The 23,852-nt window shown below is 57.6% G+C and overlaps 1 protein-coding gene across 3 annotated transcripts in view; it reads right to left on the bottom strand.

Annotated features, from left to right (window-relative positions):
- Positions 1-1,093: 1,093 nt before the first annotated feature.
- The window catches only part of ACSF3 (acyl-CoA synthetase family member 3), a 53,904-nt gene continuing 31,145 nt past the window's right edge, over positions 1,094-23,852 (bottom strand). The window contains exons 7-10 of one of the 3 annotated variants that reach the window (XM_028094354.2): positions 16,218-16,344; positions 7,109-7,243; positions 6,436-6,547; positions 2,637-2,891 (exon numbers count right to left, since the gene is read on the bottom strand). In XM_028094354.2, coding sequence (XP_027950155.2) covers positions 2,729-2,891; positions 6,436-6,547; positions 7,109-7,243; positions 16,218-16,344 — 537 coding nt within the window. In that variant the 3' untranslated portion in view covers positions 2,637-2,728. Of the gene's footprint in view, positions 3,073-6,435; positions 6,548-7,108; positions 7,244-16,217; positions 16,345-23,852 lie in introns of all 3 variants that reach the window. The other 2 variants (XM_028094346.2, XM_028094336.2) reach the window with 2 other exon arrangements.

The raw sequence follows: 23,852 nt of genomic DNA, 5'->3' as shown, positions 1-23,852 counted from the left end.
CCCTGCTGCTGCAGCTCCAGGGTGCCCACCAGGTCTGCGGAGACCCAGCCCATACCCTTCTCCTTGGCATGCCCTGTGCTGGCCTCCTGCCCGCCCTGCCGTCAAAGCTGATCCCGGCTTCTGGCTGCCCGGCTCCTCCCGCAGGTCCCAGGGACACACAGGGGCATCCCAGGGGCCCCACCTCTTGACTGGGCTGCTCGGCCCTCCTGCCCAGACCACCGTGCCCGTGTCCTCTGTCACAGGCCTGTGGGCAGCCCCACTGTTCAGCTGTTTTGTCGTCCGACCTCACTCCTCAGACACAGTGTGCTTTGCACCTGGACGCCCTCTTCCTGGGACCCTGGGCAGTCACTCACCACATGGCCCCGTGTGCTGGGCACACCTCCTGGGATATCTGTCCAGAAGCCTGGCGGCAGGAACACGGCCAGCGGGGACCTGGGTGGGGCCACCCCCCTCCTCCTCCTACTCAGGGGGTGCAACCCCCTCCACCTCGTGGCACAGGGTCCCGGGCCATCGCCTGCCCTGTGGCTGTCCATCTACCCATATCCGTGCCTTCGCTGCAACTCTCCTCCAGGGACATGTCCCGTGTAGTCGTGGCTGCGTTACGAACGCGGGCGTCATAATCTGATATTGATCTATTCGGTGAGCTCAGAGTTTCCTGCATTGTTCCTGTTTTAACAAAGGACACGCTGCCCCCTGCAGGCAGGACGAAGGGCTGCTCTGACCTCTGGGGAACTCTGGGGAATACTGGCCCCAGAGGGCACAGCAGGGCAGGGCGCTGGGGTCCCAGCGCAGTGTGTGCAGCTTGGGCTCCGGAGGTTCCAGAAGGGCTGGACACACAGGCCTGCAACCCTGAGCAACTGACCAGAGACGCAGGGTCCACGGGGACAAAGACGGTCCCACTACGGCTGCCGAGGACGGGGGGGGGGGACGCGAGCCGGGTGCCTGGTGGCCCAGGGCAGGGGAGGGGCAGCAGGGAGAGGTGGGCAAGGGGCAGCGCGGTCACCAGGGACCCCAGAGGTGAGCTCACACCCAGGTCAGGGCCACACTAAGAACTAGAACCACAGTTTTCAAATTCACTTTTAGGGCTTGAATCTTTTTCAAAACCTTTTTATGTAGAAACTCAACATAAAACAGAAAAGGAGCTGGAGTTTCAAAGCATGAGCTGATTCCAGGGGTTCTCGAAGGAACTTATGACCCGGCCTGCTCAGCCCAGGGGCTGGGGGGCACTGCAAGTACGGTGTAGGTGTGGGCGTGGTGCGTGCCCCCCAACGTCAGCTGCTTCCACCTGTCAGACACTGCTCTGTTTTCCACGGAGATGCTCTCCTCCAACAAACGGGAGCACAGTCTGTCTCCAACACGCCTCCACCGATGGGAACGTCAGGCTTCACGCACCAGGACCTGGTTCTTGGCACCACCGGGCCTCAGCGGGCCCTGGAGCGCTCGCACCACTTCCTCCCTTGGGGGCACCTGGCTCCCGCCCTGGGCTGCGAGGGGAGGATGTGTCCCAGCCTCACCTGTGTTGGCCGGGGCCAGGGTGGCAGGTGGCTCTGCGCACAGACACACCTGGAGAGTCCAGTCCCTGGGCCCTCATGGGGTCTCAGCCCCCACCCGACACAAGGGGCATCTGTCCTGACACTGAGGGCCCAGCACCAAGGACTCCTGGCCGGGTGTCCATCCTGGGAGGAAGGTTCCAGGGGAGGCCCAGGGCACAGAGGGGAGACACAGAGAATCTGAACATGGCCACCAGGGGCCGTGGGCTGGCTGTGGGCCTGGGTGAGTCCCTGACCATCGGGGACCCTGCGCTGTTGACGTGGTACTAGGGTGTTAGACATGAGGCCAGCGTGCCTGCCAGAGTGGACATGGAAGTGATCGGTGGGTGCATGGCAGCCTGACCTGTGCTGACCCTTGGCTGCCCCAGTCCCACCATCAGCCTCAGTGCTGTCTGGCACTGCCCGTGGCGGAACTGGGGGGGCCAGGAGGTCTTGGGTGGGGGCCATGCTGGGGCCTCCACCTCCATGGACTGGGCTCCCAAGGAAGCAAAGCCCTCAGTCCTTGGTCAGAGCCAGAAAGGCCAGTCTCATGACACGAATAGGGAAACTGAGGTGCAAACGAGGCTGCCCTGGGGCTGCACTTGTGGGTGTGGACTTCCACCATCCGGATGCACCAGGCGTGCACGCGGCCTCCCCTCTGCTCCCAGCAGGCACCCCCAGGCACCCTGGATGTGCCCACTGCCTTCAATAGGCTCAGCCTCAGGGCGGCTGACGCCTCTGCAGGAGCCCCTCCAGGGGGACCAAAGGCACCAACGGGCTGCTAACCAAGCCGCCAATGGCCAACTCCCGGGGCACCTGTTCCTGGCTCTACTTGGGGAGTGGAGTGCAGGATGGCATGGGGCTGTCCAGCCAAGGGTCATGCCCTCAGGGAGCCAGCATGTATGTGTGTGGATGCGAGGCTGTGTGATGCGTACACATATGGGGCTGTTTGCCTGGCACGCGGACCCCACGGCAATGCTTGTGTTCTCTGCAGAGACTTTACTGAATTTTGCTGGGAGACCTGCTGCCTGGGGGATACTGGTGGGCACTGTGGGGCCCGCCTGGCGCCAGTGTGGGTGTGGCGGTGGGGGGACGGAGCAGAGGTCCATCTGAAAGCCAGCCCGGGGCTGAGCAGGTCTCGCCCTGGGACCTCACCTCTGTCGGCCCCAGCTCGGTTCCCTCTGAGGTAGGGTTCTAGTTTAAAGAGATGCCGGCTCACTGGTGCCTGGCCTCGGGGCACCCTGGTCGCCTGGGCAGAACTGCCTGACGAGGTCCCTCTTGTTGGTCTTCCCCATCTGGTTCCGTGGGATCTCCTCCACCAGCAGGAACTCCGAGGGCACAGCATACGGGGCCAGGACGCCCCTGCGGAGACAAGCAGGGTCTGAACGGCAGGAACTTGGGGCCTGACAGCCCCCTCCCCATGGGATGGGCAGCCTGGTCCCCCAGGGCCCCGAAGCCCAACCATATCTGGTGCCTGCCCCGGGAGGAAGTCTCTGCTGTGACTGCTAACCCAGAGATGCCACGGCCCACGCTCCAGGTCCACCTGTGGGCAGAGAACAAACCCTCCTCAGGCCAGGCCTCCCAGAGCCAGGAAGAGCAGGTCCCACTCTCGGCTGGCTGTCACGACAGCAGGCCACAGCCAGACGGGTGGAGCAGGAAGGTGGGTAGGGCCAGGGGACCCTTGCAGAGCCCTGGGCGCGGCAGCCACGGCCACGTGGGCTGGGGCCCCGCTCTGGGCAGAGCCCTGTGATAAGCAGTGGGAGGGGCTGGTCTGTGGGTCCGAGAGCTGCCCTGTGTCCCGCACTCCCACGAGGGGCCCCCCATTAGATGGTGCGTTCTCCTGTGAGGGGCCACGTGGACAGGTCCTGCCACCCGCAGGCTCTACTCAGAAACTCCTTCTTGGGCGACAGGCACTGGTTCTCTCCTGAGGTCCCGTCCAAGCCACCTGCCCCTTGCCCTCCGACAGCCGCACATGGGGCCACATTCCCTTGTAAGAGAGCACAGCATGCCGCCAGGCAGGAGTGTGCCTGGGGCCAGGAGGCCGTGTGTGGCTCTTGGCTGCAAGCTGTGGGGGCAAGCTCAGCCACTGGGGAGGTATCGTGGTGAGCTCATGACACCCCCCTGAACGCACCGTCACCTTGGGGTGGCTCGTGCTGAAAGCAGCCAGCCACAGGCCAGCACAGGGGGGCTGGGGGTGCAGGTGAAGGCTTGTGAGGGGAGAGGGTGCCCCCACCTACGGTCCTGGCAGCTGTGAGACGGCCAGCAGCCCACAAGGGTAGGACTGGGCTGGGCTTTGCTGGAACAAGCCACCAGGACTGTGCGAGGGAATCTGGCGGCATGGCGGGTCAGCGAGTCCCTGAGGCCCAATCAAGGAACGCACCCCTCTGAGCACCCCAGCCCCATGTCTCAGGGGTGTGTGGGTGGCTCTCCCCATGCCTGCTTCCCCTGAGGCCAGTCAGCAGTAAGCTGGTGCCAGGGCCTAGAGAGGGAGGCCCGAGGCGCCAGCCGGAGCCCGGTGTGGACGGCCAGGTGAGCAGGCCGTGGAGCAACATGGTTGCTCATCATCTGGAGAAAGCACCTCAAGAATGAAGACCAAGTTCAAGGCATTTTCAGACAGAGACACCGACAGTCCCCACGGGAGCAGACCGGCAGCAGAGATGAGCGGGAGGCTGCCGAGGACCCCGCGCCCGGGGGCAGGCTGGGACACGCGTTGTCTCCTGGGGACCCTCTTGGAAAGATGATGCTCAAACAGAAGTACAGCGGACCCTTGAACAACACTGGTTTGAGTCGCATGAATCCACTTATATGTGGATTTTTGGATAAATACGGCAGAGGACTGAAAATGTGTTTGGTCTCCCTTGTGATTTTCTTCCCATTTCCTTTTCTGCAGCTTACCTCGCCGCAGAAGAACACAAGACACGGTATGCACGACATACAAACTACGTTTGATCGACTGTTCTCGGTGAGCAGCTGAGTCTGCTCAAGGGTCAGCCGTGCTGAGAGCGTGGCACACGTGCAGCGAGAACAGTAGAGGGGTGTCGCCTGGGCCCGGGTGGGGGTGCAGGCGGTGGTACGTGAGAGCCGGGTGTTATGAACCCTAACTTAGCAGCCACTTTTGAAAAAAGGAACAAAAGCCACAGAAGTTAGAAACGAGTTAGAAGTGTTAGGAAGGACGGCTGGGGGCCCCGGCATTTCCGAGAACAGCAGGCCATGGACGCAGGGGCCTGACAACTCTGCCCAGGACGTGTTTGCACAGCGGACCCCATTCGTTTAGACTCGCCTCAAGGCCAAGTTGAGCTGTTTGTGAAAAAGCAGGCTTCCAGGGAAACGTGGACCACGGAGGAGGTGTCCTCCCGGAAGAAGGTGTGGCAGGCACAAAGTGAGGATGGGACACTAAGCCAAAGCCCACCACTCCTCCGTGGTCTCATCAAACATCAATTGTGGGTCAAGACCACGGATCCTGGATTCCTCCCTGGTGTGTAAATCCCACGTCCCTTTTCAACTTGGAATCTGGGGGATAGAAGGGTAGTGGGTGGGCCGTGCCCCGGGTTCTACAAACGTGGCGCTGTTGCCCTGCTCCAGGCCACGCTCACCTCCTCAAGGGGACACTGGCTCTGGCCCAAGGAGCACAGACTGAGGGAGGAATCTTGAGAAAGGAAAACCACGGACGCGCAGAGGTGACAAGGAGGGAGACCACCTTTCCTAAGAGCCATGTCTGCAGAGGCAGAGTGAGGATCCAGAGTCCGACCTGGCCTCTGTGGGCTGTGTGGCCTCAGCATCCCTGCCCAGTGATGGCCCAGCTTGAGGACACAGAGGCCTGGATGCTGGCCTCACTGTGGGACAGTACTGGAGACGGCGGGTCGGCCGCCTGCCCTGACCTCCCAGGGGTGTCCCCCACCCCCACCCCAAGCACAGAGCCCCCTCCTCAGGTCTTCCTGCGGCCTCGGTCAGAAGCCTGACAGGTGCGTACGGGGCTCCAGAGAGCGGACCCCGACTCTCTCAGGCAGAGAGCTCAGCACAGGGTGTGTGGTGTTTAATCGAAGCCGCAACAGCGACTAGAATCTTCTTTGTTGAACACCCTGCTCCAAGTGTGATTCTGCAAATCCAGGGGAAGCTAATCGCCCAGCTGTGCTACCCCTTCATGAAATGAGGGGCTCCTGCTGTTGTGAAATCATGTTGGACGAGCCAGAAATATCTTTAGCACTGAGGAGGGAGGCAAGTCGGGAAGGAAGGGGGTGCAGGGAGAAGGCAGAGGAAGGAGAAACTTCTCAGATTGGAAATAAAGAATTTAGGGGACATTACTAACAGCTTCCTTTCTGAGCTCGGGGCTGTGGCCATGCTGTCTGTCCCCTGGCCTCTGGCGTGACTGACCGTGGGGCACCATAGGCACAGGGAAGGGGGCCTGTGAGGGTCGGCACACAGAGAAAGCCCTGGGGCCATGGCACGTGGGCATGGAGGCTCTGGGGACGGTCTATGAGTGCAGGGGGACGCGTGGTGTGGGGACGGGGCTGCGGTGGGGGCACAGGCGAGGGGAGCACTGTGGCCTCAGCTCCCACTGGCTGCATTCAGCACAGGGTGGGTGGGTGAGGGAGCAGGACGGGAGGTTCTCTGCCTTTGGATTCCTTCTGAAGCCGGGGGAGGACCCTGCACCCTGTCCCCTGGCTGGGGCTCCCACCCCATGGTTCCAGCTGTCTCCCTGGTGACGGTTACAAAGCTTCCCTGCGGCCCTTTGTGTGTTGGGGGCAGCCTTGGGGATGTAATGTGTCACCTGACCTTCCAGGCACCCCCCGACCCTGAGATGGATGGTGGCAAGACCTGAGACCCTGCCTGCCTCCCCCGACCCCGGGACAGTCCACCCGCACCTGTCCCTTCCTCCAGCCCCACGAATTCCCCTGCCTGCCCCTACCTGGCCCACTCTTTGAGCTCCCTTTGGGACAGCGAGTGTCCCTCTTGAAGGGTCACCACTGCAGTGAGCCGCTGGCCCCACGTCATGTCTGGAACTCCAATCACAGCCACATCTGTGGACAGAAGGAACGCTGTGCTGACTGCTGCAGGCTGGGGACACACCCAGAGGGGAGCATGGCTGGTCCTCCCTGCGGCTGGAGTTCAGGGTGGGGGCTGGCTTTCCTGCGTCTCTGCCGTCCCTGCACTGCCCCAGGGCTGGGGACAACCAGTGAGCCGCGTGGGGGGTTCTCTGCCATCCCCAGGGTCCTCAGCCTGTGACCTGAGGTCAGGGGCAGGTCTGGGCAGGGTCCACACTTCCTGGACCAGCAACCACCGGTGGCCACGCTGGCACACCCAGGATGCTCAGCCCACGGCCACCACGAGCAAGCCGGTGCTGCTGAGCCGACCAGCAGCAGCCCGGTCAGGCTGGGACCCCAGCCACGATACAGAGGTGGGGGGCGCACAGATGGCAGGCAGAGAGGCCCCTACTCTGTGTGCCCCAAGGGTGGGTTACCTGGTCTGGTTCTGTCTATAGTCAAACACAGACGGAAGCACATCTGGAATGTTGCCAGGACAGTCGGGTCTGGACCCTGCTCGCTGTTGGAGGCCCTGCCATGGGCCAGGGGGCCACGTACCCGTGATGCTGGGGTGTGCCAGGAGCATCCGCTCTACCTCCAGGGCGCTGACCTTGTAGCCACCACTCTTGATGATGTCCACAGACGTGCGGCCCCGGATCCAGTAGCTGCCGTCCTTAAACACAGCCGTGTCGCCTGAGGAAAGGCACTCTGGTCAGGACACGCGCCAGGGCCCAGCAGGTTTCGAGGGGCACCCGCGTGGTGAGCAGTGCCCCCACCATCACACGCTGGGCGCCTGTGTCTGGGGGCATCGATACCCTCACACGGTGACCCGTGCTGGGACTGGGGTGCACAGGAGCCGTCTCAGGACAAGGTGGCAAAGCATGAAGCTCAACGGCTGTGACTTCAGCCTGTGGTCCGACCCCAGACGGCCCTGTTCAGACAGCAGCATCCCATAATGGCCGATGGGGGCCACCTGTGAAGACCAGGGTCAGAGGCAGGATGGCCGGTGTGGCCACCACCCAGCTCAGCCCCCTCCCGCTCTTTCTCAGGCTCCTGTAATCAAAACAAGAATCAGCCGCCTCCTGCCATTCCACCATGGGGTCCCAGTCACAGCAGGGTCTTAGTGGAGAGGACATCACGGCATCCCCCCCTCATTTGTGGGGTCTCCCGTGCTGCAAAGCAGTCACACGGGGTCTCTGAAGGAGGACAAAGCCTTCCTGCCCCTCCACGTCAACTGCGTGGTTTCCCGTCATGCTTCCCCGCGTGGCAGTCCCCCCAGAGGCCCACCTGGTCCCCTCTCGGGCCACGCTGGGCAATGGGATGCTCACCAGGCATCCTAGCATGAGCAGGTGGTGGGGTGGAGGACAGCGAGGGTCAGCCCAGAACAGGGAGGACGCAGGCGAGGCGGGCCTGAGAGTGTGTATGCATGTGCATGGACATGCGTGTGTGGACGTACATGCGTGTGGACATGCACATGTGTGGACATGCGTGTGTGTGGACGTACATGCATGTGGACATGCTTGTGTGTGGACGTGTGTGTGGACATGCGCGTGTGTGGACATACATGCGTGTGGACATGTGCGTGGGTGGACGTACATGTGTGTGGACATGTGCATGTGTGGACGTGTGTGTGGATGTACATGCGTGGACATGCGCGTATGTACATGTGTGTGGACGTGTGTGGATGTACATGTGTGTGGACATGCACATGTGTGGACGTGTGTGGAGGTACATGCGTGTGGACATGCGCATGTGTGGACGTGTGTGTGGACGTACATGCGTGTGGACACGTGCGTGCGTGGATGTACATGCGTGTGGACATGCGCATGTGTGGACGTGTGTGTGGACGTACATGCGCGGACATGTGCGTGTGGACGTGTGTGTACGTACATGTGTGTGGACATGCACATGCGTGGACGTGTGTGGAGGTACATGCATGTGGACATGCACATGTGTGGACATGCATGTGGACATGTGCGCGTGTGGACGTGCATGCGTGTGGACACGCGCAGGTGTGGACGTGTGTGTGGACGTACATGCGTGTGGACATGTGTTCTCCCACAATGTACGCACATGTGAGCGTGTGCCTGTGGGGACGCCCCCATCCAGCCCTCTGAGAACAGCGCTGGCGCTGCCCCGCCTATGCTCACACACCCGAGCCCCATGCTGGGTCATTAGCTGGAATAAATCATCAATGTTTCATTACAAGTCACGCCACCCATGCAGCAAGGCACCATCCATCATCTGCCGCAGCCAGGGCATGACCCAGTCTATAAACGAGACAGATGCCTGTGCGTGGATGGGTAGCCGGCTTACTTATGGCGGCATGGGAAGGCGAGGCTCCGAGAAGACAGGCCACGAGTGTGGCAGGTTCTCTCCCGCTGACAGGAAGCAGAGGAAGCAGAAGTTTTGCAAGTGCATCCTTGGAAAGGGCATCGTGGCCCCAGGATGGCCTGCAGGGTGGCAGCTGGCTGGGGGTAAGTGGTGCAGGTGTGCAGGAGCAGGAGGGGCCGCAGGGAGGCCTGGGGTGGATGACGTCTGCCCTGGGTCCCATGAGGCCCCCTGTGCTCCTCATTCCTGGGGTGTAGCCGCCGCTCTGGCTGCGTCCCCTCCCCACTGGATGGCTGCGTGCTCTCCGGAGAGCGGTTCCTTAAAGGCACCGAGGGGCCCAGTCTAAGCTGTCACTGCCTCCTGCTGCTGGACAGACACTGCTCTAGCCCCGGGCCCTCCGGTGCTTTCCTGGACCTGCTCCCACCACCTCTACTTGCCCAGAGACCCAGCAGAGCGAGGGACCCTGCCCTGGGCTCAGGTTCCTGTCCCTGGTCCTGCCGGAGATGCCCTGCACTGCCCAGACCACGGCTGCTGAGGCTGGGGGGCGTCTCCCGGATGCGGCCCCTGCCCCCTGGGCTGCTCTTCTGGTCCTGCCTTTAGCACCAGGAAGGGAGGCAGCAGGCTCTGGCTCACATCCCTGGATGGGGGAGCACCACGTCTGCTCACTGTGAAGGGGACAGGGATGGGACTGCCCTGCTCTCCGGGGACCCCTTCCCACGCTGCCTGGAGACCCACAGATGCCAGCCGTCTCAGTTCTGAATGCAGGACTACAGGGGCCAGGGAGCGCAGGCTGATCAGGGGACACACTCAGAACTGAGGCCCAGTCCCAGAAACAAGGGTCCTCAACTCCCCTTCCAGGCCTTTCTGCTCCGTTTCCTTGGGTATTGGCTGACACAGACGCTGAATCCCAGCACAGAGATGGGAGGCCAGCGTTGTCCCCAAACTCCCATGAGTGTCTAACCCATGGGCAGCCCACCTCTGAAGGGCAGGACGTGCCCAGTGCCGGGATGGGGCTCAGAAAGAGGGGTCCTGGAGGGCGAGGGTGGAAGCCGTGTACAGAGCCCTGCCCAACATCCACGTGTGACAGCGCTGCCCGCCTGCCATGCTCCTGGGTGGGACAGAGCCCTGAGCACAGCGTGGCAGGAATGGCACGGGAGGCCACGCGGCTCCCTCAGCTTCCCCTGCGCCTCCATGCACCTGAATCGGTAGCTCCCAGGAAGGCGAGTTAAACAGACAGCAAGCGCCCAAACCCAAAGACCCTGGAGCAGGCGACTTTAAGGTTTTGGATAAATTGAACAAAGTGGGGGCGGGGACAGATGCGCTGCGGCATCTGAGGAGCTGTGGGCAGTCCTGCAGACTCCGTGCGGCCCTGTGGCGCCTGCCATCCGCAGCGGGAAGAAACCCTCACGTGCCTCCCAGACGCAGCTAGGGGACAGACGGGGACAGCACTGACCTGCCACACATGCTCATGCTCAGTGTAGGCGGAGATACTCCTTGACAAGCACACCCCCTCCTGTGCTCCCACGGGGGCCCAGAGCCTTCCCTCTGGTGCCACGTGACACACGTCAGGCCCGGCCTCACCTTGGACACCAAGCTGCCTGCTCTGTGGCCAACGTCCAGCCCTGCCTCTGGGGAGATGTGGGCTGAGCCTGTTTTGGGGCAGTGACACCGAGCACGGGCTCACCCACACCACGGGGCTGCACCCCCTTCCGTGCTTCCCCAAATGTCTGCCTCATGCGGGGTCTGGTGTGGAGCGTGGGGGCCTGGCCAGGGGACGTGGAGGCCAAGGGAATCATGCTGAGAGAAGAAGGTCAATCCCCAAAGGTTACACTTGTCAGGTCTGTCTCTGTGCCACTCTCTGAACAACAAGCAGTGGGCTGGGGGGCGAGGGCAACATATGTGGGGCCACAAAGCAGCACGGACGTCCATGTGTGCTGAGGATGGTGAGCAGAGTCCACACACAGGTGCACATACGTGTGTAGGGCTGGGGGGCCCTGGACAAGCCCAGGGACGGGCTCTGGTGTTGTGCTAGTGACCAGGACGTGGACACTGGGGAACGGTGTGAAGGTGCAAGGGGCCACCCTACTCGCCATCTGCAACTTCCTGTGAATCTCTACCTATTGCAAAGAAAGCGTTTTAAGAAACCGCTGTTTGGTTTGTGGAGAAGTCCTGCCTCCCCTGGGGGCTCACCCCCAAGTTGTCACTCCAGTGTCTGCAACACACTGACTAAACAATAATTTCAGAAAAGAATCTGTGTTAACTAAACTCACGACCAAAAGCAAGCACAAGAAACTGCCCACCACGATGTTAATTAATGCGCCCAATGAGGTTGTCTGTCCCTCAGGTGTCAGCACCCCGCCCCTCCTGGAAAACACCTGCCCTGCTTTCCGGGGGGTGCACGGGTGGTGCAGGGTGGCAGATGAGAACCCAGCCCCCCACTCTGCTCCTGGCACATGTTGGGCACCATCAAGCCCCCTGAGCCTGGCACGGGCTGTTCTGGTATCGCCCCAAGACAGGCCTGGGGGGCTGGGGCGGGTAGGGGGCAGCTCATGGTGGGTCGACTCCCCCCAGCCATGCGGCAGCTCGGCCTCCCAGGTGTCCTTCCTGCTCTTAGCCCCCAGGTGTCAGCCAGGCTCCGGAGCGGAGAGAATCAGCCGGACAGCTCCCAGCATCACAGGATGCAGTGTCCCAGCGCCAGCACTAGGAGGGACGTCAAAGTCAGGGCACCCAAGGCACTCGACTTGTCCGACATGGACTCTGGGATGGAGAAGATTCTCTAGGACTCCAAAGAGGGGAAAGGTCGTACGGTGCCAGGAAGGACATGGCTGCAGCTGGTACCAAGCGTGGAAGCTAGAAACCGATAAAGAGCATTTTTAACCCTGAACTCTACCTCGCCCGACCGAGCGAAGACACTGTCACACACCCACTCCCCAAAATGCACACCCCACACCTCTACTGTCAGGAGGCTCCTGGGGAATGCAGCCCCCAGACTGTGGAGCAGAAAGGAAGAAGCTTCAGGAGGGGGATGGTGGGGCGGCAGGCCCGGGGGGTCTCCCCCAAGCAGGCAGGGTGGCACCGGGGTGCCTCATGCAGGGAACCGAGAGCACAGAAGGACCACGGTCCCCATGAGGCTGTGTTACGGCCCCACGGTGCAGACACTGAGGGGACGGGTGTGGAGAGCAGCCTCAGAGCCCAGGTGCAAATGGCCACTGGTCAGACCCACGGGTCTTCCAGCCATGCCCACATCACTCTGATAAAAACTGAAAACTGACACACTCTCCTCTGCCCAGGGGTCTGGGACCGACATGGGAACAGCGCGGGGACCCCAGGAGCCAGCCTGAATGCAGCTGGAGCTCGACATCCAACAGAGGGAACGCGGCCTCATGTCGCCACTGGGTCACCGCGTCACTGCCCACGAAACAGGGTCCAAGACAAGCTTTATGAATGCAAAGCCTGACAAGGGGCAGGAGAGACCCAGGAGCGCAACCCCGCGAGACCTGGGAAACAAAGAACTTTGAAGCAAGATAAAAAAACAAGACATGACACATCCAAACCTTCTGTGCACAGAAGGGGCCGCCAGTACTGGGGCCTGGCCAGTTGCAGACTGCATGGCCGGTCCTGCCAAGTGTGCCCAGAGGGGCCCCGCTGCCTGGCACAGCCTTCACGGTGACCCTGCCTCCCGGGTCAGCGGGCGCACAGGTCGGTGACAGCTGTCCCCTCCGCGCACCCACACCCGCTAACACGCAGCGCGCGGCCTAGTTCCTAACTGTGACTTACTGGCCAAGACAGAAGATCTTGTTGGAGCAGGAAAGCAGAACCCCAACTGCAGCAAGGCAGGAAGTGAGCAGACACGGCCTGAGCGCTGCTGAAGCCTTCTCCATCGGAGGTGTGAAACGTTAGTGTGTCGTGCCGTGTCGTTGAGAGCGATGATGCTCACCGAGGGAGCACCAGAGGCCAGGCATCCAAGAAAGGAAGGAGCCTTGCCACAGGGGACAGCGGCCGGCGGCTGTGAGAACCGCGCACGCGCAAGACGCATCATCAGTTCATGTCACCGCTCTCCAGAACACAGTTTCTAAGGGCCTCCCAACAGCCGCTGCTGGACACCTGTGGACACGGGCAGTGTCCCTTATGGCCGGATGCAGAGTACCCACCTCGCACTTTCTAAATAACGCTGTGGCAGACGTCCGTGCGCCCGGCTCTGCCTGCCTCTCGTCATCCCCTTTGACCAGGTTCCCAGAAACACTCCTGACCCACACTCCTACCTGCAGGGGAAAGTACCCGCCTCACGGCAGCAAGGCCCAACTTGGTCAGAATCTTTCAAATTTGGCGACAGGAGTCCACCTCTGTCTGTGTTTCTCTCTCACCGTGAGGAAGAGACTGTATCTTACGTGTTTTTATGGCCAGCTTCTCTGCTCTCCTGGGATCTGCCCATCGCCAGGGCTGCCCGGGCCCCGTGAGCGTGCCTCTGGGGGCACAGCTCTGGGGAGCATCCCCATGTGGGCGCCGATGCCCGCCAGGGCCCCCTCTGTCGCCCTGCTCTAATGTCTGTCTCTGGGAGTAACGTCACGTGCTTGCCCTGGAGGAAGGCGAGAACCCGCCGACGCTCTGGTAGATTTTCCCAGGGTCCTTGCTTCCCGTCCCCTAAGTACGCCCGAGCAGCGCACTGACGCCGAATTAGCGCGCTGTTTACCAGGTCCGCGTCGTGACACTAAACAGTGCACGATGAAGGATTTTTAGAGCAAGTCAGAGGCCGTTCGTGTCCTTACGCTCAGTCAGCAGCATCTGAGCTGAGTGGCAGGCATCAGAGGAACTGTAAGGTCTGCTCAGCTCGGTCCCCATGTCTGTCCGTGTCCCCAGCTCCGTGTCCTCACCTCCATCCCATGTCAGCTCCGTGTCCTCGTCCCCATTTCATGTTCACCCTCGTGTCCTCACCTCTGTCCCGTGTCCTCACCTCTGTCCCGTGTCCTCACCTCCATGTCCTCTGTCCTCTGTCTTCTGCTCGGACAGCAGGGTCAACAGAAAGGCCTGAGGGCGCCTGGCTCCTGGAATCACCTGTCCCCCTGCCCTGGGCTAGTGCCGGTGCCCGTGCACATGGCGAACAGCTTCTCTCTGGTTGTGCTGGTGCTCAAGTAAGAGCTGGGAGGAGGGTCACTGTGGCTGTTGGCAGTTTCTGGGGGGAGATGCTGGGTCTCCTTTGTGGCAGCCGTGACCCCTGGGGGGCTGGCAAGGAGCTCCTTGCACATCTGGGGAAGGAGGACAGGGCAAGGCAGGGAGGGCAGGAACAGCTGGTGACCTCTGTCCTCTCACCCGGGCGTGGACCTGGCCCTTCCCCGAGGCCCACGAGCAGCGGCTCTCCAGCTCCCACCAGAACCCGTGGCAGGAGGGGCTGGCCAGGGAAAGGGTTAAGTTTAATTTACCCTGATTTCTATTTAATATCATGCTCTCCCTGCAGGAGCCGGCAGCTGTGAGCTGATTGCGCCCGCTCATTATGCAGCCTGTATCGCTAATGGCCTGTGACAAAGGCACACGGCTCCCAGGCCTCACCCCCGAGAGCCAATTAAACACACACACTCCCTTCCTGTTTGCGGCGCATTACAATGAAATTAAACTGAATTTCAAAATCATTTTCTCCTAAAGACATCTCTTTACAATAATTAATGCATGCTATTCCTTTTCAACTCAAATATTCATCAGCAGCGTGACTGAGTGTTTTAACGCTGACTGCCCCACACTTTCCTTTGCTGCCGCCCGGCAAATCCACAGGGCTTGGGTTCCTGTGCTTTTAAAGAAAAAAAAACCCTAGAGCTTTTATCTGAATTTAAAAATAAGAGAACCTGGCCACAAAGCAAGTCAGGTTTCCACACAGGGATCATTCAGAGGCCTGCAGGAGGGACGTACAAACCTGCACCTGAGGGACAATGACGGATAAGGGCCTGCAGCTGTCACATCAGCTCGTGGGAACGCTGTGCTCACAAGGGAAGCCAGGCGTGTTAACATGCTGACCGCACCCTCGCACGGAGACAGGGCACCCCGAAACAGGTGACCAGGGCTCCTGGGGCCCGACCACATGGAACCCTCTGCTCCCATCAGGGATCCTGAGGTCCAGCCTCGCTCTGAAGGCTGACAGATGTCCATGCTGCACACCCTTCCTAACCACCTGCACACCGGCTTCCTGTGCCCGGCATGGAGGTTCAGGGGAGCTTGATACCTCCCCTGCAGCTGCCGGGATGCGTACTTCACAGGCACAGAGCAGAGAACCACAGACAGCTGCAGGACCACAGGGTGGACGTGAGACTGGCTGGGACCAGCAAGTCTGGACCCAGTGCCACCTGGCAGTGCGACAGGAAGGGGGCCCCTTGACACCCCCACCAGGAAGACCCTCCATCTGCCCCCTCCACACCCAACCCTCACCTGGCAGGCCTACACAGCACCCTGAGACTGCCGGGCCATGCGGGTCCCTGCTGTCACTCGGTGACCTCGGGTCTGTGACAGCAGCAGATGAGAGTGGACACGCGACCCCACCCCTGCACCCATGCTGGTCTGAGCTCAGCGAGGCGCTCCTGCGACCGCTGTGCGGCCATGAGACCAGGGACCCCAGCCACCAGCTCTCTCCTGAGAGATGCGCGGCAGCCCCATGGCAGCCCGCTCCACCTGCTTTGCAGCCTTTCTCCTCAGCTCTGCTCCCACAGGACAGGGAATGAGGCCGGCTTCTGGCTCTGGGGCTGCATGTGGGGAGGTGTGAACGCAGGTCTTTCTTTTTAGAAAATATTGTCTTAAGATTACTATGAAATGATGCATCGTCAGCAACGAAGTTTTACAAATACAGACGGGCAAAAAGAAAAGGACCACCTACATGCCAGGAGCTCATTCTCAATGAGCTGCAAATCTAATATTCAAAATGTCTGCTGTAAAGTCCACATTTTGGGACCGCTGGGGCCAAGGAGGGGAGACGGGGCATCCTGAGCAGCTCTGGGTCCTGCTGGGAGGGCGCCACCTGCACACCAAGCATAGCGCCCCAGGCGTAGGGTGGAGAATAATGTAAAATCACCCAAAAGAAACAGGAACCATGTCCTACCAGGACGACTTGGATCCTGGGGGTGCGGGGGTTGGGCAAGAAGATTTATAAAGCAGGGGGCTCGTGATAGGTGGGGGGGGTGGGGAGGCTCTCTGACATCCAGGCCCTGCTGCTGCCTTCCTTCTAGAGGTTGGTGGGGTCCTGGGGGTAGGGTGAGGATGCAGCTTTGAAGACGGGAGACACGGAGTGCACGCCACCCCATCTCTGCCCTGGACAGAAGATTCTGGGGTGTCCAGGCCGCCCCGCCCGGCCCCCTCCTACCTGTCTTGAACCAGCCATCCCAGGTGAAGGCATGCTTCGTTTCTTCTGGTTTGTCCCAGTATTCGCGGAACACAGATGGCCCCCTGACCAAGAGCTCCCCTTCCTTCTCCTTGAACCCTGGGGTCACCTGCAGCATGGGCGAGAGCACACACCTCTCAGGATGGGGACTCCACCTGCCTTCCTTGTGACCCCCCCTCAACGACCACACCCTCTTCTGAAATTAGACACTTTGTTGGAAATGACTGAAAAATGCATCTCTCAACGCTGGAACTCAATCAGATGGCTAGGAGCGGTGTCGGCCCCATCATGGCGGGGAGCTGTGTGTCACCCCGCATTCGTCCTCTAGACTCAAAGCCATGAGTCACTGGCCCACGTCACAGGCGGCGCCTGGCTGGATTCGAGCTGCCCATCCGCTTCTCAAAGCTGTGCTCCTGGTATTGATGAATCTCCATCTCAGGGTGTTTCCTGTGCAAACACGGCACACGGGAGGCTCGGGGAGGCGTGGGCAGCCACCACACCACATACACGGCTTCAGTGGCTCCCGTGGGGCCTTCTGAAGTCAGTCACTTTGCTTGGTGAGAAGGAGTCTGAGCACGCAGCCAAGCAAGAGGGGATGGCTCTGTGGGCCGGCCCCAGGTGCCTGGAACAGAGTGGCACCCAGATCATGTGGTCCTGGGAAGCAGAGGTTTGCTTCTCTGCTGTGACCACAGCGCAGGCCAGGAGGAGGCTGGGCTTTACAAGAAACTGAGTGGGACTTCAGTGAAGCCAGAAAAAGGAGGCACAGAGCACCGTGCGCGTCAGGAGGCCCTGCGGGAAGCCATCGTCACACAGAGCAAAGGTGACTGAATGGAGGCCAGGGACACTCTGTTCTGACTCATCAGCTCCCACCTGGAATGAACTTATTCTGGGGAAGAACCATCCCCCACTTAAAAAAGACAAAAAACCAGAGACCCTTCGACAAAGGCTGTCAAACTGTCAGACTCATCTGCCTGAGGCCTGGGCATAGCCCACACTTCTCAGGCCGACGCAGTGGGCGGGCGACCAGAGCCTGCCCCGCACCAGCAGCTCTCGGCTCACTTCCCACTTCAGGGCCCAGCCCGGCGCCCGCCATCCAGCCGGTGTGGAGGAGGTCTGTTTGTTTTCCAACCAAATCATACTTTATTTGAACTTCACCCATTTTCCCACTGCTGCCCTTTATCTGATCCACTGCCAAGGTCAGACTGTTCTCACCAGAGATGGGGGACCCACTTCCAAGCATTGGCCCTGAGTCCCAGATCCAGTGAAAGTAATGTTCAGGGGACACCTGGGCGGCTCAGTCGTTAAGCGTCTGCCTTCGGCTCAGGTCACGGTCCCGGGGTCCTGGGATCGAGCCCCGCATCGGGCTCCCTGCTCAGCGGGGAGCCTGCTTCTCCCTCTGCCTAGCGCTCCCCCTGCTTGTGCGCTCGCACTCTCTCTGACAAATAAATAAATAAAAATCTTAAAAAAAAAAAAAAAGAAAGTAATGTTCAGGATAGAGGAAAAGACAAAGACACCTGTAGATAAAGAAAAAACAAGAGAACTTGTGACCAGCAGATCTCATCTAAAAGAATGACCAGAGAATGTTCTTCAGACAGAAGGGAAATGAGGCCAGAGTTAACACAGAAAACTCAGAAATGAAATAAAACCAACAGGAGCGCCTGGGTGGCTCAGTTGTTAAGCATCTGCCTTCAGCTCAGGTCATGGTCCCGGGGTCCTGGGATCGAGCCCCGCATCGGGCTCCTTGCTCAGCAGGGAGCCTGCTTCTCCCTCTCCTGCTCGCCCTGCTTGTGTTCCTGCTCTCACTCTCTCACTCTCTGTCAAATAAATAAATAAAATCTTTAAAAAAAAAGGAAATAAAACCAACAGAATCAGTAAATACCTGGGTGAATAAAACTGACCATCCTGTTCCTCATGAGTTCTTTCAAATAATTTGGAAGGCAGAAAGCAAACGCTATAACCCCATCTAATGGTGCTTATACCACACGTAGATATTCCACACGACAACTAGGTGGCACAGGGAGAAGGCAAAGTGACCCCATACGGGGGCAACAAAGATTCTTTGCCTGACCAGCCTGTAGTCAGGCTCCCGAACCTTCTCCTAGGCCATCTGGGCTCCTCCTGTAAAATCCAGTTCTAGCAAGAACCTTGCTACCTCAGTTTAGCAAGAGTCCCCCACCCTGATACCTGGTCACCCTCAAATCTGCTATCACCTCCAGGTGACATCTGATCACCCCACCCTGCCCTCAGCAGAGATCCTGTCAGATCGGTTTAGCCAGACTCCCCACTCAGCCCTGATGTGTCCCCTCAGCAAGTGTCCACCCCCTGATCCCACCTGTTGCCTGGGAGTGAATGTCCACTGGGCCCGCTGCATTCACAGTTGTGAAACCTCGCTGCAGGGGCCCTACAACTACCCCAATGGTCCTTAATAGAGTCTGCCTCGCCACCTTCAATAAGGGTCACTGAATGTTTTCTCTCTGACTGTAGGAATTCTACTTCTTTGGGGAGTGTTAAAGTGCTGAGTCTAAGTAGGTCTCAAAAAGTGAAGTATGTATATTGTAGTCCCTAGAACTACTAAAAAACTGTGTAAGAGCAAATGGTCAAAAACTCAACAGGTAAATGAAAATGTAACACAAAAGAATGAGTCCAAAGAGGCAGTGAAAGGGAAGCTGAGCAACGAGGAACCGAGCAGACAAACCATGAGGAGGTAACAAATGGCAGCAGGTGAGGTTCAAGCATCTCAGTAATCATGTTAAATGTACATACAGCTCTGAACACACCAATTAAGAGATTGCCAGACTGGACTGAAAAATCATACATGATCAACCCTATACCGTCTATAAGAAACTCACTTCCAGGACAGTTACCCAGGCAGGTGAGAAGCAAGGGTATGGGACCATACAGACCACAGAACACCAATCAAAACAAACTATACTGACTACAGCTTTATCAACAGCAGACAAAGTCAATGTAAGAACAAAGAACAAGCAGGGTCACCTGACAACAGAACGGTCAGTTCACCAAGAAGACATAACAACTAGAGATGCGCATTCACCAAGTAAGAGACTTTCAGAATACACCAGCAAAAATCCAAAAGCAGAAACAGACAATTACAGCGGGAGAGTCACCCCCCACCCCACGCTAGAAATGGTCAGATGCTCGGGGACGAGCGGGGCCGGGCACCGCCGACCACCTCCAACCACGTGCACGAGACTGACATCTGTGTTGCAACCTGAACCAGCAGCATGTGCATTCACCGAGAAGGCCATGTTTTGGGACACACACACACGCCTTCACAAATTTAAAAGAACTGGAATCCTATCCAGTATGCTTTCTGACTGTAACAGAATTAAACGAAAAATGAGTAACAGGAAGATATCAATCTCCAAACACTTGGAAAATAAACAACACTCTTCTAAATAATCCATGAGTCAAAGAAGAAGTCTTAAGGGAAATAAGAAAATCAGAAAATATTTTGAACTGAATGAAAATGAAAACACATCAAAATTGGCGGGGTGGGGCGGGGGGCAAGTCCCAACGGTGCTGCAGGGAGATCTGCACCAGTAAATGCATGAACTGGGAAAGGGAAAAGTAATAGAGAAAACTCAAGGAATCCAAACACAAGTTCTTTGAAGAAGGCTCAATAAACAGATAAACTTGTAGGAAGAATAACAAAGAAAGGAAGACACAAACTGTCCATGCGAGAAATGGGAAGGGGCACTACTGGGGATCACAGAGGCACGAAAAGATTAATAAGGGGGCACTGTGAGAAACGCTATGTGTGTAAATCCAACAACTTAGATGGAGTAAAATCTTTCCTCAAAAACCACACTCTACCAAAATTCACCCAAGATGCATTAGATGACCTGAATAGTCCTATAACCATTACAGAAAATGAATTAATAGTTAAAATCTTCCAAAAAGAAAGCCTCTAGGCCCAGATGGTTTCACTGGTAAATTCTATTCAACATTTTAACAAGTATATAATACCAATTACATGCAGTCTCCTCCAAAAAGCAGAAGAGGGAATAATTCCCAACCTATTTTATGATGCTAGCATTACCCTGATACCCAAACAAGACAAAAAAGCACAACAAAAGGAAACCTCAGATGCAAACATCCTCAGCAAAATGCTAGCAGACCCAATCCAGCACATATAAAATAAATGATGTACCACAAGCAAGTGGGGTTTGTCCCAGGAATGCGAGGCTGATTCAATACTGATTCAATCAACCAACGTGATCTACTATATCAGCAGCCTAATGAGGAAAAATCAGTTGATGTAAAAAAAGCATTTGCAAATATTTCATCCAGGAGCACCTGGGTAGCTCAGCTGGGGAAGCATCTGAGTCTTGATTTTGGCTCAGGTTGTGATCTCAGGGTTGTGAGACTGAGCCCCGTGTTGGGCTCTGTGGTCAGCACAGAGTCTGCTTCAGATTCTCTCTCCCTCTCCCTCTGCCCCTCTCCCTCCTCTAAAAAAAAAAAAAAACATTTCATCTGTTCATGATAAGAGCTCTGCATATCATATGTAGAATGGAATCTACAAAAAGCCTGCAGCTAATGTCATATTTAATATTTTCCCATTCAACATCACACTGGAAATCCTCATCAGGGCAATTAAGGCAAGAAAAAGAAATGAAAACATACAGATTGAAAAGACGGAAGGAAAACTGCTCCTACTTGGAGAAAACATGATTGTTGATATAAAAAGTCCTAGAAAAGCTACCAAAATACCTTCTAAAACTACAAAGGGAATTTAACAAGACTACTAAAGGATATGAAACCAATACACTAAAACTGATTGTATTTCTATATGCCAGCAATGAACAGTTCAAAAACAAACAGAAAATGCCACACCTACAATAACTGAAAAAGAAGGAGAGGAGGAGGGTGGCGGGAAGGAGGAGAGAGGAGAAGAAGGATACCTGGTTATAAGTCCAGCGGGACACGAAACACACACCAAAGCAGACCTAAGTGTGTGTGGAGGCATACCATGTTCATGGATCAGAAAGACGCGGCAGAGCAAAGATGTTAATTCTCCCTAAACTGATTTACAGATTTAATGCAATTTTATTTTTTTAAATTTATTTATATTTTTTTAAAGATTTATTTGAGAAAAAGAGAGCACGCACACAGAGGGAGAAGGAGAATCAGCCAACGGCAGATGCTTAACAGATTGAGCCACCCAGGTGCCCCTTTAATACAATTTAAAAAAATATGAGAGAGAGAGAGAGAGAGAACGAGAATGTGAACAAGGGGAGGGGCAGAGGAAGAGGGAGAGAAAGAATCTGAAGCAAACTGTGCTGAGCACAGACCCCGATGCGGGGCTTGATCACACGACCCCGAGATCACGACCTGAGCCGAAACCAAGAGTCGGATGCTTAACTGACTGAGCCACCCAGGCGCCCCAGATTTAATGCAATTTTGATCAAGATCCCCAGAGGGCTTTTATAGATATAGACAAACTATTTATAAAATTGGTATGGCAGGCCGGGTGCCTGGTGGCTCAGGTCATGGTCCTGGGGTCCCGGGATTGAGCCCCATGTTGGGCTCCTTGCTCAGCGGACAGTCTGCTTCTCCCTCTGCCCCTCCCCCTGCTCATGCTTGTTCTCCCTCAAATAAATAAATAAATAGTCTTTTAAAAAAATTGGTATGGCAGATAAAATAACTAGAATAGCTAGAACTGTGAACGAGAAGAATAAAATTGGTGGCATGGCGCCATCGTTCTGAGACTTACCGTAAAACCACAGGAGTTAGGACTGGTGTTGGCAAAGAAAAAGATGCACAGACCAATGGAGAACATATAACCTAGGTATAGACCCTGCTGAAATACGTAGCACCTATCACAAGTTCAAGAAAGCCTGGGCTGTTTTCACAGGGGACTCCTGTCTTTGGGCATGTGCGCCCCTGCACAAGGCCCCCCGCCCCATTTTACTCCAACCAGAGGCCATGCTAGAGAACCTCCAGCACTAGAATGAAGGTTTCCTCATGGGAAGGAGCCTGAATGTCTTCTTCTCTATCAGCAGCAGGTGTTGCTGGAAAGCCCCCGACACCTGCCCAAGTTCATGATAAGGGGTCTGCTCCAACCTTCCGTGGACGAAGGCGTGGGGGAAGGGGGTGCAGGAAGGCAGGCAGGTGGGCTATGGGCCAAGGGGGCCGGTGTGGAGGGGCAGGACCCATAGCAGAGCTCTTGAGCCTGAAGGCCCCTGGGTCCCTCCTTGGCTGTGGGCTCCCACTGTGTTCTGATGAATGGCTGCCTCCTCCTGGCTGCCCACTGCTCAGGCCTCAGTACATGGGTTGGACTGGAAGGATCTGGACATTCACGCAGGGACGAGGCCCATGGCAGGAAGGAGCATGCTTTCAAGGGTATCTGGAAGCAGACTCTGGTTGTCGGGAACAGGGAGGCACAGGGCAGCTAAGAGCTTGCAGACGTTCATGGGGCACATCAGGGCCCCTGGCCTTCTTCCTTGTGAAGGTTCCCCGTTCGGGGCAGTGCCACCTCCTACCCGGTCCTTGCTAGGGAGGGGGTAACCTGCTGCATCCCAAGACACAAGGGACACGTGGCTGATGACGGTCGGCCGTTTGTCTGAGGTGAGTGCCTTCGTGGGGCAGTTGGGCTCCCCACCCATGGCAGGACCAGCGCACGTCCAGGCCCTATGGTCCTCGCCCCCAGTCCTCGCCCTGCCGCGGGTCACATGCAGCAGCTGGTGGCACACAGCCGCGACAGATGGCACTGATAGGCAGGGATGGGAGAAGATGCGGGGAGGAGCCCAGGAGATGCTGGTGGCCATCGGGAGGAGAGACAAGCCAGCAGGCTGTTGTCCAGAGTGACAGCTTGCATATGGATAAACACAAGATAATTAATTTTTAAGGGGAAATAAAGGGAAGCAGAGCTCGCTGCTGCTGCCCTGCTCCAGCCCGAATAGCACACGCGGTATCTCTGCGTCCTCAGCCAGAGATGTTTCTACGTGAAGGCCAGCGGGTTACATTCAGCTGTGAAGCCATTTGTCTACGGATGGACCCCGGTGCTGCTGGCGAGGGCCTGGCTCTCTGGAAAGCGAACACTTGGAAAATAGATAAACAGATACGGACAGTGTGTGAGGTGCTCATGGAGTTTAAAGGCGAAGCCAGTGGGCGGCCACAGCACATGCAAGATGCACCACGGCGAACAAAGCCACTGGGTCCTGCAGGCAGACGTGGCATTCACTGCGGCCCAGCAGGGAGATGAGACAGAAGCCAGAGGAACCCGTGAAGGTGGAGCGGGGGGCTTGTCCAGGTAGCAGAGAGGGGAGCCCGCGCTTCCAGCGCCCCCAGTCCTGCCGGACAGAGCGCAGAGCTGTGTGTGGCAGGGAGAGTTGGGTGCCCCCGGGCTGCTGGCCACGTCACCAACCAGCCACAGCCAGGGCAACCCCATGATGGGGACATGGATGAGACATGACGGTTTCCCCACACAAGGACCAAGAGTGGGATCCCAGACTGTGCCCTACAGGGTGCACACATGTGCCCAGCCAGATGTGATGAGAGCCTGGCACAAGTGAGCCACCCTCCTGGGCTGTCACGGCCTTTCATGGACTCAGGCATTGCCCCGCCGCCATGATCGCTGGCAGACACAGGTCTGTG

This window comes from Eumetopias jubatus, unplaced genomic scaffold (genome assembly GCF_037043125.1).
Source record: "Eumetopias jubatus isolate StellerSeaLion01/CBP00866 unplaced genomic scaffold, mEumJub1_p1.0 scaffold_10, whole genome shotgun sequence".
Taxonomy (NCBI): Eukaryota; Metazoa; Chordata; class Mammalia; order Carnivora; family Otariidae; genus Eumetopias; species Eumetopias jubatus.
Note: the sequence above shows the minus strand (reverse complement) of the source record. Positions and strands in the feature narration are given on the sequence as shown.